The 16,066-nt window shown below is 40.9% G+C and overlaps 1 protein-coding gene across 1 annotated transcript; it reads left to right on the top strand.

Moving 5' to 3' along the window:
- Window positions 1-750: 750 nt before the first annotated feature.
- nmd3 (NMD3 ribosome export adaptor) lies at window positions 751-14,143 on the top strand. Its single transcript, XM_080506983.1, has 16 exons — window positions 751-853; window positions 1,247-1,346; window positions 2,243-2,377; window positions 2,488-2,584; window positions 3,234-3,314; window positions 3,839-3,967; window positions 6,364-6,454; window positions 7,085-7,163; window positions 7,596-7,692; window positions 8,709-8,826; window positions 11,126-11,271; window positions 11,553-11,665; window positions 11,754-11,826; window positions 12,031-12,137; window positions 13,526-13,596; window positions 13,775-14,143. The coding sequence occupies exons 2-16, from the start codon at window positions 1,303-1,305 to the stop codon at window positions 13,906-13,908; spliced, it is 1,515 nt and encodes a 504-aa protein (XP_080363109.1). The 5' UTR covers window positions 751-853; window positions 1,247-1,302; the 3' UTR covers window positions 13,909-14,143.
- The last annotated feature ends 1,923 nt before the right edge of the window (window positions 14,144-16,066 follow it).

Below are 16,066 nucleotides of genomic sequence, written 5' to 3'. Positions count from 1 at the left end.
GATCATTGCATGGTATTGTTTGTCTTTACACCCAATGCAATAAAGCAGAAGCCATGTAATATTCCAAGGCCTGGGAGCAAGATGAAAGAGAGATGAACAGCGTTTTCTTGCATCCAGCAAATAAAAGTTAACATGGTAACTTAAAAATAAAATCACTCCAGGTTTTGATAAACAGATGCTAGAATACCTCGAATTAATGTTTATTTCAATTGTTTATTACTAATAATGCCACACAGTTGCTTTATATTCTGTATAATAAGAAAAATGAAACAAACAAACAAAAAATATTGGTATGATCTATGGAAAGTGATGACAACAGAGCGAGGTTGTTCATCACACTGAAAAATAAAGACTGTTTACTAGGTTTTCCAACAAGTCACGCAACAGCTATGCAAATGTACATTAATTAATCAGTTATAATCCCAGTAAAAATAATAGAAATCAATAGAAAGAGCAAAACATAGCAAAATACAAACAAAATAAAATACAATACAATAAAATACAATAAAATGAAATAAAATAAAATAAAATGAAATAAAAAAAACACATCGGTCATTTAAAAAAGAGAAAGTTGAATCTGTTAAGCCTGCAGTACAAAGCCCACCTTGGTAAATCCTTTGTCAAAACGGAAGCAAAAACTGAGTGTTTAAATTTTGTCTATGTTTATATAGTTACATACTAGTGTAAATTACATGCATGAAAAATACAACTTCAACGCGTTCAAAGAGTTTTACTCAGGCGAACCAAGAAGACAGCCCCGGGTCCGACAGGCGTCATCGTGGCTCCTCGCTGGGGAAAACGTGGAGGGTGTTTCTGGACGGGTTGTTGTGGATTTCACATCTCAGTTATTATTGTGAGTTCTGTCATCCCTGGCCTGTTGCTTTGGTTGTTCTTGAACACTTTAGGATGATGATTGGTGGTTGTTTCCTCGCGAATATCTCTCAGGGTCACTCGAAATACGGGTCTTTAGCATGCGATGCTAACTGTCCCATGGGGACTAAAGACCATCAACAGCTCTCCTTTACTTAAAATGTCAATCTTTAAAATAACTTTGTTCTTACCTCGGATCGATCAACGCATTTCTATGTCTGGGAGCAAAAACTACACTAATATTTGGTCCCTACTGTTAAAACAAACTTCAGAGGTGTGACCTAGCTACACGCTAACATTCGGTGTTGTCACAATGGCCTGGTTGCTGTCTAAACTTCTGTAGGGTTATATTCTCATGTCCTGTGTTTTTCTTCAGAGATTGCCGGGCCACGCATTGATCCACTGACGCACGGCTGTTCGAAGATTGCAGCCATGGAGTACATGCAGGCTCCTGCCACAAGCAGCCAGGGAAACATGTAAGCTTTATGTGGCTATGACCATGTGTTTGTTTCAGATCCAAGTAAAACACTTGTCTCACCGAGATAGACCCTGCTAATGCAGGGCTTCCTGACAATGACAGGTAGAGGTTTACCTGTCAATGTTGAGTTTCCAAACTCATCAACACAGTAGACTGTCTCTCATAATCTTCTAGCTTTTTATCACTTTACATGATCAAATAGGTGCATGTTGAGGTCCATGGTCTGCTTTTGCTTCTTGCTTATGGTTTGTATAACGATTCAGAAGTCAGTTTTAAGCTTTATTTCCATGCTATATTTTATACATCCTGGAGTTGTATGTATGTAGATATCATTGTGTTTAGTAATTTATAGGAGTCCTTCCCTTAAGCGTTGCTTGCAAACTTACTGAAATAAACTTTACAAAAATGCAGACACCTGGAATAATTTTAAATATTCTTTCAAATGAACAGAAACGTGGTGCTTAAGGGAGTGTTCACATTTCCTAGTTCGATTGTACATCACCTGAACAAGATGAAGGTATGAATGTTGGTAATTATCATGAAGGCCATTAGTTAGATCCGAAAATTGTACATTAATACAGCAAAACATACAATTGTGTTTTGTGAGATGTCAGCAAAACAATTTCAAAATGTGTCGCTGTTTTGTTGCCACCTTCTCCCTGGTGGACATTGTGTTACAGTTTCAACGTTGTCATTTATAGTGATGCTGCAACACTCCTGTCATATTGTTCAACATTATTTGGGTCATATTTATTCAAAAACAACCAGACTGCCTGGATATACGTCCTTTTGCCTTGACGGCCAGTCTGCCCCTGATGAATGTCAGACATCATCATTGTCAAAGCTTCCACCATTTTTCTTCATGGGTGTTTTTTTTTCCCTCCCCCTCTTCAGACTGTGTTGTACCTGTGGCGTCCCCATTCCTCCCAACCCAGCCAACATGTGTGTGGCCTGCCTGCGGACTCAGGTCGACATCTCTGAGGGAATCCCCAAACAAGTCACGGTGCACTTCTGCAAACAGTGTGAACGGTTAGTTTGTAAATCACAATACACACAATGATTATTTTTTCTTGTTCAGGAGGAGTGAACGGGTGCTAAACTAGTTCTCGAGTGTCAATACTCTTTGTTTTCCCCCGCAGGTATTTACAGCCCCCAGCCACCTGGGTGCAGTGTGCTCTGGAGTCAAGGGAGCTTCTGACTCTTTGCTTAAAAAAACTGAAGAGCTGCATGACTAAAGTAAGTCTGGATTAGTGTGATTCTCTCCAAAATGAAGTTAAATTGACATCACAGGTTAAATTTCAAGACATTCTGTTCAGTTTTGGACATGCGATTTATATTCAGCATGCCGAGATGCATGTTTTAGGGCATACTTATTTTCTGCATAATTTAAAGGTAAATAGTGAACTATTTAGTGCCATAATTTCAGTGAAACTTTACCTCATGTAGACATTTCGGTATTTTAAATGAATAACACTCTGAAAAACATAGATGTGGGTATATTGAACAAATCCTGTTGAGGAAGATTCCTGGATGCAGTAAAGATGAACATGGTGATGGTTGTAAGAGTGGTGGAGGCGGGGGATAGGGTGTGATCGAGGGAGATTATCCACATTGGCGACCCCTGAAAGGAATAGGAATTCATTTTCACAGCGTTTTTCATAATGGTTGGTAGAATTCAAAGTGTTTTTACAAGAACAAACAAGGAAAAAGAAACGCTTGCCATAATTGCTCAAATTTGGCTTTTGGTGTTTCCAACTTCTTGTTTTACGGTATATTACTAAAACTGAGCATCCATCCCAAGCATCTGATTAGTCTTCATAATCTGGCGATCAGCAGGAGCTCTCTGCCACTCCATTGATTGAACAGCACCTCTTCTCCCTCTCAGGTGCGTCTCATTGACGCCGGCTTCCTGTGGACAGAGCCCCACTCCAAGAGGATTAAGATGAAGCTGACCATCCAGAAAGAGGTAAGCAAACGGAGCAGAAGTGACAAGTGTGGGAAGGTGACATTCAGACTTTAACACATATTTAAATATGCTGAATGCATTTAGTCCAAAGGTTATCAGGCAGTTGATTCCATCTGTTTTACCGTCTGTTTCTGTAAAAACTGCTTCCTAAAAGGTGACGCGTTGGGATAGCCTCACGGTTTGAAATCCAGGCATTGTTAACATCCAAAGGACGAACAACTGATAGTTGTGTTTTTAGCCGAGTGCTGTGACTTTGGTAGTCTTTCCATTGGCTGTCATCTCATCTCCTTGACCTTTCGCAAAAACCTGATTCCCAAGCTTATTGGAGCCAACTCTTTTGTCTGTTTCCTTTGGAGGATCTTTATAATGCTGCGTTTTCTATGGCTGTCAATAGTCCCCCCCCCCCCCCCCCACATCCCTGAACAGCTTGATCTACGGATGGTTTGAAGAACAAAGTGCTTGACGTTGTTTGTGCTTGAGGTCGGGCCTAAAGATATAACGTGTTGCTGCCCTCACCTCTTCAGGTGATGAATGGCGCCATCCTGCAGCAGGTGTTTGTGGTGGAGTTTGTCGTGCAGTATCAGATGTGTGACGACTGCCACCGCGTGGAGGCCAAAGACTTCTGGAAAGCCGTGGTCCAGGTTCGGCAGAAGGTTGGTTACACCGTCTCCGCTTACACTTGAACGAGATTCACATTTGCTGCCATTTAAACAAGACGTCTAATGATATCTCCATGCTGCATTTTAACTGATACATTCTATTCTTAAATCTCCCTCACCACCTTTTTTTTTTGTTTTGCAAGAGATTGTGTTGTACCACAGTTTCCTGACATTAAAGCACTTTCCTTTTCATCACGGGCAAATTTGGAAACGTGCAACAAAGCTGAACAATTACAACTCATCTTAACAGTCAAATGTAATTTTGTGTTTTTACCTTGAATGGAACGTCACGATGAGACCGACTGATCATAACTTCAAATGTTCTTTCAAGTCAGAGAAGAAAACACTGAAGTATCTGCAGCTTTATCTCGTGCTGTCAAATGTTTGTTTTGGAGGAAGGTAGAATCACTTGTTTGAATGTTGTTGATATCATTTCAATCGAAGTGTTTTGCAGTTAATTTTCTGAAAGGTGCTTTTAAAGATCAATACAGGTGGGGTTTCCGATGAAACTGAATTTAAACTCTTTGTAGGGAGCTTCTTGAGGTTCTTGGAATGTGATCATATTGATCGTGGTATCGAGGGCTAATCTGGGGCGTGTTTTCACCGTGAGGCCATTCTGAATGACACTATGTGGCTCAGTCGATGTCGCTGATCATCGCCTCAACCAAAAGGTTGCGAGATTGATCCCCCATCTTCACGTGCACATGTTGACGTGTCCTTGAGGAATTCACTAAACCCCAAATTTCTCTCAATGGGTGGATTGAGCACCTTGACCAGCAGTGGAAAGGCACTACAAAAATAAAGTACATTTTCTGTAAAAGAGGTATCAAACTGACGGAAATCGCTCAGAGTTTATCGGTTAAATTGTGCTCTGTCATATATATACCTCCAGGTGGATTTCTGGAAAATGTCCACAATCTTGTCAACACAGCTCATTGACCACTTAGAGCTACTGCCTGACAATAAATTCATTCAGTAGTTTTATATAAGGCTGGGCAATTTGTTCTATTAAAAAAAAAAAAAAATTCAAGTTTCAATTTGAGAAATCAGATATATTGTCAAAAGTTCAACTTTATTGCCGATTGTCCTCAGATTTAAAATGCATATAAACAAACCCAACATAAAAGTATTTTCATAATATAAAAGTAATTCAACAAATTCAAGTTTTAACTCCGGTTTAAGCAAAAGTGCAACAGCAACTGTGAAAACCAACAACGAATGATGAAACAGAAAGCAGAACTTTTTTTTTTTTTTTTGAATGAGTGAGTGATTATTAATGAGAACAAAATGTCAAATTTGATTGTTGATTAGTATAAAACACAAACACCACCATTTTCTCAATACAGCTATTGTGTATTATGTCATTGTTCTTATCCTGCGTTTAGATTGGATGAAGGTTTAAAAAAACCCAGAATAGAGTCAATTTCCTTTTAAGGGGTTAAATGAGGTTTGTTCGATGTTTGCTTCAGACCTGTTTGCACGGAGGAGTTTAAGTCCTTTCTTTATTACTTCCTCTTTGACCTTCTTGCAGTGAGGTTGCACAAAGTAGGTCTTATTTTTAATTGGACAAATTCCACAGCTCCAAACGTACTTTAATTGCACTTCGCTGATGCATTGAGTCACTTCTACAGAGAACCTGCTTCAGTATTCCTCAATCGAATCAACACCTTGTGCATACAAGCCTTCGTCACTTTCTTTTTCTGGAAAGCCTTTCAGCATCAACTCGAACAGTCTAAATTACAGGTTCCTTCCTCACTTGTCCTGATCGGCACTTTGCTCCTGAATACAGGTTTATCCACATCACTTTCAAATATTTCGAGTTGAGGCAAATAAAACTATAAATCCACGTCTGACATGAATAATTGAGCCAGTTTACACAACAATATGAGTAATGGGAATATAAGCTGGCAGTGATCATTTCAATCGTCGAATCACCTGACTCCTCGATATCTACTTCAGAAATGTGCTGTTTGTAACTCCCAGGTTTAATGCTTCAGCTTGCTGCTGGATTTCGATTTCAACTAACAAGAAATGTGTCACTTCTTCCACTTTCTGCTGCTCCGTGTCACGTTTGTTGTCCTTTGCTTTTCTGCTCATGTTGCTTCCATCTTACTTCACATTTCTTGGTTTTATTTGTACAAATCAAAATAAATGGGTATACATGCAAAAAGGACACCAAAGTATTGGGGAGAAATATCTTTAATATGATTTCTTATAATGAGATGACTAATATCTGATAATGCATATTGTAATGGATTTATGTTGTTTACACGATCACGTTAATAATCTGACCACTCTAGAAATCAGATAATCAGATTTTTAATGTGCATATAAAAGGTCTCGATGTGGAGGGACGATTATGTGATCAAGATGTTTCTTATTTTCCACAGACTCTTCATAAAAAGACCTTCTACTATTTAGAGCAGCTCATCCTGAAGCACAAACTCCATCAGAACTCCCTCAACATCAAAGAAATCCACGGTGGGTTGAATTATTTTCTTTTTCTTTTTTTTATGAATGGCATTGTACATGTCTTTGAGGGAGGGAGGTTTCTTGCGTTGTTCCCCAATTTCTTCAGTAAAGTGAGAAACTTTTTGCCTCATTTGTCAGTAGTGAAACTAATGACGTGTTGAGGGTTAACCACCTCTCCCCGTACCGAACAGCAAGTCGCGCCACACAGCTGATCCCCGTGGGCCTCAGAAGGGGCCGCCCGGCATCGCGCATCTAATCAGCGTTTTGTAATCAAAGCAGGTTTTCTCTCCCAGTTTCCTACAGGGCAAGTTTTCCATTTTTGCAGTGTCAAGTACCCTACCGCTGCTCCACACTCACTCTGCACCCAGTGTCTGTCTCAGCAGCAGCAGCTCTCTGTACTTTGGGGCGGGGGAGGGGGGAGGGTTTGGCCCAGCCCGATACTCAAATTTAAATCGTGTCCATGTCTCGGCACGACTTTAAAGCTTTACGGAGGTTACAACATGTGGCTGCCATATTTTTCTTTCATGCACTTCCCAGTGTGCCTCGCGTATGTTTTGTCCAGCGGTGTCGGCCAGCGAAGCACGTCTGTGATGAATTTGTTGGCCCAGTGTATTTGACGGTATTGCTCTTCTCCCTTAGAGGGGATTGATTTCTATTACGGCTCCAAGCAGCACGCTCAGAAGATGCTGGACTTCTTGCAGTGCACCGTGCCCTGCAGGTGAGCATGGCTTCAATCTGTGCCTGTGAAAAGATCAGTATTCATGCTGCATGTACTCAGATGTTCTGATTCCATTCCGTGATATAGATTGAAGAAAGTGTGGACATAATTTGTTTCCTGTTGCTACCAAGATACAACTTGTGGTTTTAATGATTGCTCAGATTAAATGTCCATTATAGCCCAGTGAAATCTATTTGTTATATTTACTTTTTGTGAGCTTAATGTATTTATCAAACAGATGTGAAAAATAGAGAGTTTACACTTTCAGACCTCCTGACAAGTCAGACTGCCCAATGTGCTTCTTATCCATGAACATGACACGTCTTGCTGCATTTCCGCCCTTTTACTCTTGGGATTTGTCCGACTTGGACTCTGCTGTGTCTGTGAATAATGTATGAGGTAATAACAAAGACTTTCTTTTCATTTCTAAAGGTCAAAGACATCCCAACGCCTCATCTCCCATGATATCCATTCAAACACGTTCAACTATAAGAGCACCTTCTCTGTCGAGATTGTACCTGTCTGCAAGGTATGCACCATGAGGGCATCACTGTTTTCAGCCAGAATCGGTTTTTCTCTGATCCGAAAATGCAAACCTGGCATGAAATAAAGTTAAATATCGTCTTTCCACCTGTATTATATACTTGGTTTGGCTGTAGGGAGGGGGCACCCTCGGACTGTACTGGATAAATGGCAGGATATCGGGACTAATAAAGCGAGGCCGTCGGACATGTTTATAGACTCCAGTGAGAAGTGGGAGTACCCATTATGTGCAAACGCCACATTGTGAGGCCGCAGGCCAGATTCCAACCTTCATCTTCCTGCCGTGACGCGCCAGTGCCAACTACAGCACCTTGCTATCCCCTTTTAGAAATTCCACTTTTCACTTGAACACCTAATTAATTTGTGACAGAACACCTAAAAGCTGCAGAGTCTGGCTTATTTCTGCAGGTTCAGCTCCAACTGGGGCTTGGGACTATGCAGAATTGCTATAAAACACAATCCAAGAAATGCAGTTGCTAAACCAATGATTGATTATCTGGTTTTGTAAGTGGGGCTTTCATCGGATATTTCACTCATAATTCGCTGCCATTAAGCCATACTGTATTTCTGCTTACCTCATTGTGCAAGCCAGAAATGTCATGTAAATGTAATTTCAATGTCATTACTAGAACCTTTGTTTTACTTCAACATTATTTTAGATATTAGTTCTTAGAGCCGCTGATTTGAAGGTTGAAACATGTTCACAAAGATATTACAGTTTAGGAAGTAACGTAGAAGTCAAGATGGCTGTTGGGTTTGTGTTCGTCATTTTCAATAGCTGCATAATCCTGTTTGACATGTCGCTTTAGTCTTTAGTTTCAAACAGCAAAAACAAAAAAAAAAACCTATTTGAATGGTTTCCATGGCAGAGGACACATGGAGACATATGCAGTGAATTAAAGGTTTTCAGGGGAAAGCTCTTGTCTTATGTCGCAGGTTTATAGTCGTTCACTTTCTCCTGAACCTCAGTTTGACCTTTGTGCGGCCGTGTCTGGTTTCCAGGACAATGTGGTGTGCCTCTCACCGCGGCTGGCGCAGAGCCTGGGGAACATGGGTCAGGTCTGTGTGTGCGTCCGTGTCACCAGCACCATCCATCTGATTGATCCCTCCACCCTGCAGGGTGAGTATTTCCTTCAGCCAGGCTTTTACCAGGTTCCCCTGACACCAAGCCGCAACTCTGAATCCGCCCTGGTGAGATTAAGGTCACAATACATTTTGTCACTATTTATCTTGCGTTTGAGTAAATTCCCGAGTCGACGCTTAATCTGAAAAATAATCGGCAAAACATTTATATTGATATTATATTTCTCGATGGCGGGATCCGTTGGCGGCACCAAGTGATTTTTGCCGTCGATTCACTTGCCCGAGCAAAGATTTTACTAGCCCCGGACGTTCTGCCAAGCCTTATTGTCGAGCCCTGCTGCGTAGAAATTAATTCCATCTTCACAGAGTGTCTCTTCTGCACAGCAGCAGTTTAGGATGTGTCGTCCTAAAACCTGAAACACAACTCGTCTTTCTTGAAATTCTTCATACCAGAAATGGCTGAACAGGCGATACAAACTCACCACTTTTCACCATGTTTACATTTCGCTGGTTTCTTCGGTTTGGGCTCCTGTTTACTTTTTGTTTTACAAGCTGTTCAAACACTGGGTCAAGTTTTCGTTGAAAACTTTTTCAGTTGAAATATCATGTTTAGATGTATTTTTAGACTGGTAAAAGTCAATTTAGCTCGAGCTTCAAACGCTACATTCTCCATAAACTTAATTCACATGATGACTTAAAGCGGATCAAAAGCAGGCAGAAAACCTTTAGACTGTTAAATAAGTTCTTTCTAATCACAACAAATGGTAAAAACAAAAGTAAAGCATGTTTTGGTGTTGGATAGCCTCCTGTTTGCATCTCATGAGGCTTTCCGGAAGTTATTAGTTAATAGTTTGTGCTTCTGACTGAATGTGTTGCGTACTACAAATCACAGTGTTGCAAAGCAAGCAACCGGTAACTTCCTAAATCTATTTAGTGTCTATTTTCAGTGACAAAATCCTTCCTGATTTGAGTTTTGCACTGTAATTTACATGAACAAGAGTCTTAAAAGTCCCATGTTCATTTTAAACTAGTGTTCTGTTTCCTCAGTGGAGGTAGATAATTGACAGGTCTTGTAAGCAGAAAATGTGTGAACATCTATGATCTTGATGAAGTGTGCGATATGATATATGCACGCCAGTATTTTGACAAAAGCTCAAAACTTTGTTTGCACAGACGTTAACAGCGCGATTTGGAATTTCCTTTTTTTTTTTAACGAAACACAGCCACAAATAATTTATGACTGTCTCTGTACGGCTTTGGCAGCTTCTATAATGGAATCACTCAAGAATCTCGTCTGGCTGTAAGTTTCCGAGCTTTTCAGTGAATCTGTGTCTTTCAGTTTGGTCAGCAGCTTTGGATCTTTTGAGAAGTGAGCGAATACTAAATTCTTTTCCAATTAAACTGCTTGAAGTGGTGATTGTTTGACTTATTGATCTGATCGGATGAAATTATAGATGGTGACAGATGGGACAAATTCTTGGATGTTTTGATGTCCCAACACATCTGGCATGTCCTGTTTGTGTTCAACATAAAAAGCACATCTTGTTTATAGCTGCAGTGATATGATTGGACCCAACTTGACCTCAGTTTGGTGACCACATGTTCGTCGTAGTGGTCCAACCCAGCAGCTTCCGCCTGCTCGCAGGACACGAACTCTCCATAACTCGTCCATATTTTCAGTTCCAGGTGCATTATGTGCACCGTCATCCCGAAATCCTTCTATCTGGAGGCATTTAAAACTAATACAGGTACAGAGTCCGTTGGTGATGATATGCTTCCTGTGGATCTGGTGCAATCATTCACTGTGTGAGAGGCCGAGGCGCTCGGCAGTTAAATTCTGACATTCCCAGCCAGCACACACGTTTTTGATTGCTCTTCAAAGAGCTGGCTATTTTTGTTACCAAAAGCCTCTCTGAGCTGGCTGCAGAGCAGAAACGGCCTCAAGGCTGTTGAGCACATTCAGCTGCAGTTGGCAATTAAGTCACGTATTACAAAGTGTGTGTTTCTGTTTATCTGCTTGAGGTTTATTTTCAGCCGAGACGAGAATGGATTTTTCCTGTTGAGTTTATTTGAAGTGTATTAAGGATGAAAATGCACTTTCAGACAAGTGGGATTCCTTTTATTTTTAACCCTTTCATATTAGAGGGCTTTAGATGTCTGATTTTGAATAGTTTTTCCTTTACACATGTGCTAGGAGTGAGTCATTTGTTGAAAAAAACCAACATTTAATTAAATTTAATTATTGGTATTCTGCTCGTGATTTCCTGAGTTCTATGGTGAATTCTATGAGAGTCATCCTGTTAATAATAGATGTGTGCTATTATTTTGCTCACTAGTTGCCGAGGTGGATGGAAACACATACTGGCGATACCCTTTCAACAGCCTCTGTTATCCACGTCAACTGGAGGAGTTCATAGTTATGGACTTGGACATCATCAGGGACCAGAAGCTTGGTGCCGGAGCTGGCATGAGATCCAACAAGGTGCGTGTGTGTGCGTGTGTGTGCGTGTGTGTGTAACAGATTGCATTGTGGGGGAACATTGCTCTTTCCTTGGAAGCAAAATCAATGGCAAACCATTTCATTATCCTTCAACCGGTATGTGGGAGTCGAGCCAAAACGACAAACACCGTGTAGTGTTTGTTTTGGTGGCAGTAAAGTTTGCAGATTCTTCTCTCTGCCGTTCTCATTGCTCGGTTATTATTGCTGAGACTGTGTGGGGAAACTGAGGCATTGATGTAGTTTCATTCATGTGCGTCATGCAGCATACCCTGGCTGAGGTGTGGGTGCAGAAAACCTCTGAGATGGACACCAGCCAGCAGTATCACTGCCGCACATTCCTGGGACACCTGCTGAACATCGGAGACCTGGTGCTGGGGTGAGCACAGAGGGGCTATAGTTCACACCTTGGTCACATCCCTCGTGTGACAACTGATTTGAATCGATTTTATTTCCACCGTCTTCAGGTTCGACTTTGCCAATTCCAACATCAATGATGAGCACCTGAATAAGATGAACCCACACCATGTTCCCGACGTGGTGAGACACTTGAATTATTGAACCGCTCTGATAACTGAACAGTTTTGATGTCTTTTTGTGACTTGAGTACCACTGCCCTCTAGTGTCGTCACGGAATATTATTTTATAGGACTATCGGAACCGCAGTGCTCTTTGCATGTGATTGCTTTGACAAAAGGAAACATAGACCACCTTTTGTAACTTGTTTGATGTGGGCGATCCAAGGTGCTGATCAAGAAGAGCTACGACCGCAGCCGGAGGGTGAAGCGCAGGAACTGGAAACTGCAGGAGATAGCCAGAGACCGTGAAGGCATGGACACGGATGATGAGAGGTGAGACGGGGAGGCTCGTGAGCTTCAAAACCCTCTCCTATTGTCCATAAATTCTGCTTTTAATTTAACATTGCATTAATACCTCCGTTTAACAGCGTCTTTAAACACAGGCTAAAGTGTTTTTACTTCTCCTGTGAGTATTTCCAACTGCCGTCTGTGTGGGCCTGAGGTAAATCAGCGTTCAGAGGCATTGGGTCATCACAACTAGTGCTGCTAATTAATGTGTTTTTAGACGAAGGTAAAGCTCCAGAGAGGTGTGTTAGACAGACCACATTAACTAAATAGGCTCTTATCTTTGCCTTTTCTTCATAAATTGTGCTTGTGATTGTAAATGTGCAATGACACAAAAAATTTAACTGTATTGTGAAATGGCTCAGGAAGTATTGTATCCAGCTGTTGCATCATAAATGAGCCAAATATTTAGTTATTAGATTTAAATTATATTGGGTTGTGTATGTTTTAATAGAAGAAAATGGGAAACTCGATCTAGAAAACAAATGTATATATTTAATTTACATATTTCTTTTGAGTTGTGTTTTGTACAAGTTAGATTCTTTTTTTTCGTTTTACCATTTTCACACTAAAATGTTTGCTACACATAGTCCTAAAGCACTCTCCAAATGTTTTGAGGAACTTAATGAAATCTCAAAAGTAAAAGCTCTTTAAAAAAGAAAAAAACACTCAAGAGCTCATTTTAGTCACATAAAACAATGAAAAGTGTCTGAACAGAACCGAGATCTGTCTTGGTTCTTTTCGATACGCTTGCAGTTTTTAGGAATCTAATCGTTGCACTCCCACTTGGCTCCCAGAAAGCTAATTTGAACAAATTTTCTGTCGTGAAATCAGATTGTTAAACTTGGAAATTGATCTTCCAAGCTGCTTTATTGAACCTGAGGTCACAGAGTTCTTGAGCCGTTTCCAGCTGAGTGAACGAACACAGCGAGATGGAACATCACACACATTCACTCTTACAGGCTATGAATTTTTTTATTTTTTTATTTTTAAATCTGAGGAAATGCTTGATGGAAACACATGTACGAGGAAATCATGATCATCATGCAACCCCCCACCCCCCCCCCCAAAAAAAAAAAGCTGAACCCGTTCTTGAACCTTCTCAATCAAAAGTGCCAACAACTACATCACTGCAAAGCCAGAAACTGCGGGTCCCTGCGGGTTATTGTTAACCTGTAAAGTTTTTTCGTTTGTTTATCAAAGATAACACAGATGTCTCCAGAGGGGAAAGTACCAAAAACAAGAATACATAAACTCTCAAATGGCGACTGAAGGCAGGATAGGATGAAGAGTTTGTGCCGAAAAGAGCCAGATATCCGGTGAATGTTTGGTGCTGCCAGATGGGCGCCTTTGCTCATTTGTTTTTGTGCCCTCAGACAATACCAGGACTTCCTGGAGGACCTGGAGGAAGATGAGGCTCTGAGGAAGAATGTCAACATTTACAGAGGTGAGCAGCTGGTCACTTTACCTCGCCGAGAGATTTCACCTGTTCAGAGTTTAAACCGAGGTTGCGGTTGAAGGACGGCAGCTGCTCCGGCGCCTGTTGGAACTTGTTTCCAACAGTTTATTGTGGGTCGTCGACTGCAAGGTTCACGAGCAGGTGCTGTGACTTTTTCCCATTTCAGACGCATCAAAGATCCCGGTGGAGAGCGACACCGACGACGACGGAGCGCCTCGTATCTCCCTGATGGAGATGATGGAGGAGCTCAGTCTGACGGATGCTACGGGAGCGGAGGGCGCAGACATGATGACGGAGTAGACTGGTGTCGTTTTGTACGACGCACAGGACTACAGAAAGACACATGATACAGTTACACACATCTGATTTAGACGTGAAGACTGATTCAGATACTGAAAAATCTAAACATCCAGTGGTTTTCATATTATGGAATTAAAACCGTTAAAATACATTTGCTGGATTTGAGTTTAGAAAATGTGTTGTTCCACTTTGTTGTGAGACGCCTTTGGAACAATCTGAACATGCATTTCATATATTTCACTAAAAATAAATCCTTAAGATGATTAATTGAGTTTTCGTGCATGTTTGGAAAGTTTCATGTGCGATGCTGTTGGTATCCACCAGAGGGAGCGCTGCACCATAGGCAAATAGCCCCACTTGCAGTAAACAGTCTGTAAAAGGTGTAATTTGGTTACAGTGGATGATATTCAAATACTCTGGGCTTTTTAGCGCTCTGATGAGTCGAGATTGAAGTGAATCGTAGCCGTGTCCTCTGATGATCTGGAGTGATGAGAAAAGGATGCAAATGTCATTCATGTGAGTTTCTTTGAAAAGTGGCACAAGAAGTTTTATTCAAATTTGAAAAACTGCAAACTTACAATTGTGCTGTCAAATCAGGGCCTTTTCAAAGTGTTATTCTCCCACATTGATTACATTGAGCAAAGGTTTTACATGAGGAAGGGGTCGATACTCCTTAATGAGTTATATTTCAATATTTGAAGGGGGTTTAAACAAAATTAAGAAAAGTAGAAACCAAAAGTATACTCATGTCAGAGTTTAGGATCATGGTCATAAATACAGTGACAATAACCAATTATTCATGAGTTTACAAGCACATCTCAAACAGATTGTCATGTTACAAATTTCTGATCTTAAGTATGTGAAACAATGTTGGAAGGAATCAGATTTGCTTTTCAGATGACTCGAGGGTTCGTCTGGTTTGCGGGCCGGTTGTGCAGAGCTCCCTCCTGATTGTCTTTCCTCAGTCTTGAGATGCAGTCTGTGTCCACTTGTTTCACGTTTTAACTTGAAGAGGGCGGAGGAGAGTGAGTTTCGTTTTTCGCAAAACCTGAGCTGGTTGTTAATGGTAACCAGATCTACTTGGGAAAGTGAATGAAGTGAGTCCCCTCTGTTGTAAGCATGTGTGTTTTTCTCTTGTGTTTTCTCACCGTTTTTGCATATATACAAACCGAGCCCTTGTGACCGACACTCTGGATGTGTAGTTTCCAGGTTTACAGCCTCAGCTTCCATGAGTCAGAGGTCCAATGTTGTTAATACAAGGAAGGACACTCTTTTTGTTTATTTTTTAAAAATTCAACAATACTGGGAGGTCAGTAGGACAGGACAGAGGCTAGTTTCAGTGCAAGTGTTCGTCAAACCCTGCTCATTGGGAGAAGATGTGTTTTTGTAGAGCCTGTCCTTTTCAAACCAGACTGCATCCTTCTGACATTAACAAAGTCGCAGAGTGTATCCAGGCGTAAATGATGCGCCATGTCGGCACTGCCTGTGTTTACACATCAATAATGCAGTGAAGGAACTGAGCAGGTCAGCAAACCTCACAGTTCAGAGATAAGATCGTCCCCAAACACATCTCAGACATTGGACTTAACTTCTGGGTTTTTTTTTCCACACATCTGTTGGTCCCAGGTGGATATTTTGACACACAATGTATGAATACATACACCGGACATGGGTAACGGATGATTTTGAAAGCCACTCGAGGACCAAAGTAGGACGGAGCATGTTTACTACAGGGAAATATATTGGGTATGTCTTGTAAATGTTTCAAATTTAGTTCCAAATCATCTAATAGTGATTGACTCCAACTCCCGTCGCCATTGAAACTATATTGTTGCAAAGGCAGTGAGTTCACCCTGTATGTTGTATAAATCACTGTGACTAATGTCTTGAATACAAAGCAGAAAGACTTCTATACCATTATGACCTCAGAAAAATTCCATATTTTCAATATAATTCTGAACTCCAGACGCAGTACCGGTAGTTCACAAAGGTTTTGTAGTGATACTGTTGAGCTGTCCAAGTGCAAACATTATGACATGAGGATAACTTGATCACTTTTGCCAACCACACAGTACAAAGCAACGTAATGCATTTAAACTCATCCAAACAAGGTGCAACATCACTATCTTACACAAATACAGCAAGTGAGATGAATTAC

Source organism: Blennius ocellaris, assembly GCF_963422515.1.
Source record: "Blennius ocellaris genome assembly, chromosome: 2".
Taxonomy (NCBI): Eukaryota; Metazoa; Chordata; class Actinopteri; order Blenniiformes; family Blenniidae; genus Blennius; species Blennius ocellaris.
The sequence above is the reverse complement of the archived record's forward strand: the minus strand, read 5'-3'. Positions and strand labels throughout refer to the sequence as shown.

Bases quoted from the DNA above. Each gene is read 5' to 3' on its own strand.
- nmd3 (XM_080506983.1), top strand. From the start codon at position 1,303: ATGGAGTACATGCAGGCTCCTGCCACAAGCAGCCAGGGAAACAT. The intron at 2,378-2,487 runs GTTAGTTTGTAA...TTTCCCCCGCAG, and splicing joins TTCTGCAAACAGTGTGAACG to GTATTTACAGCCCCCAGCCA. The intron at 13,597-13,774 runs GTGAGCAGCTGG...TTCCCATTTCAG, and splicing joins GAATGTCAACATTTACAGAG to ACGCATCAAAGATCCCGGTG.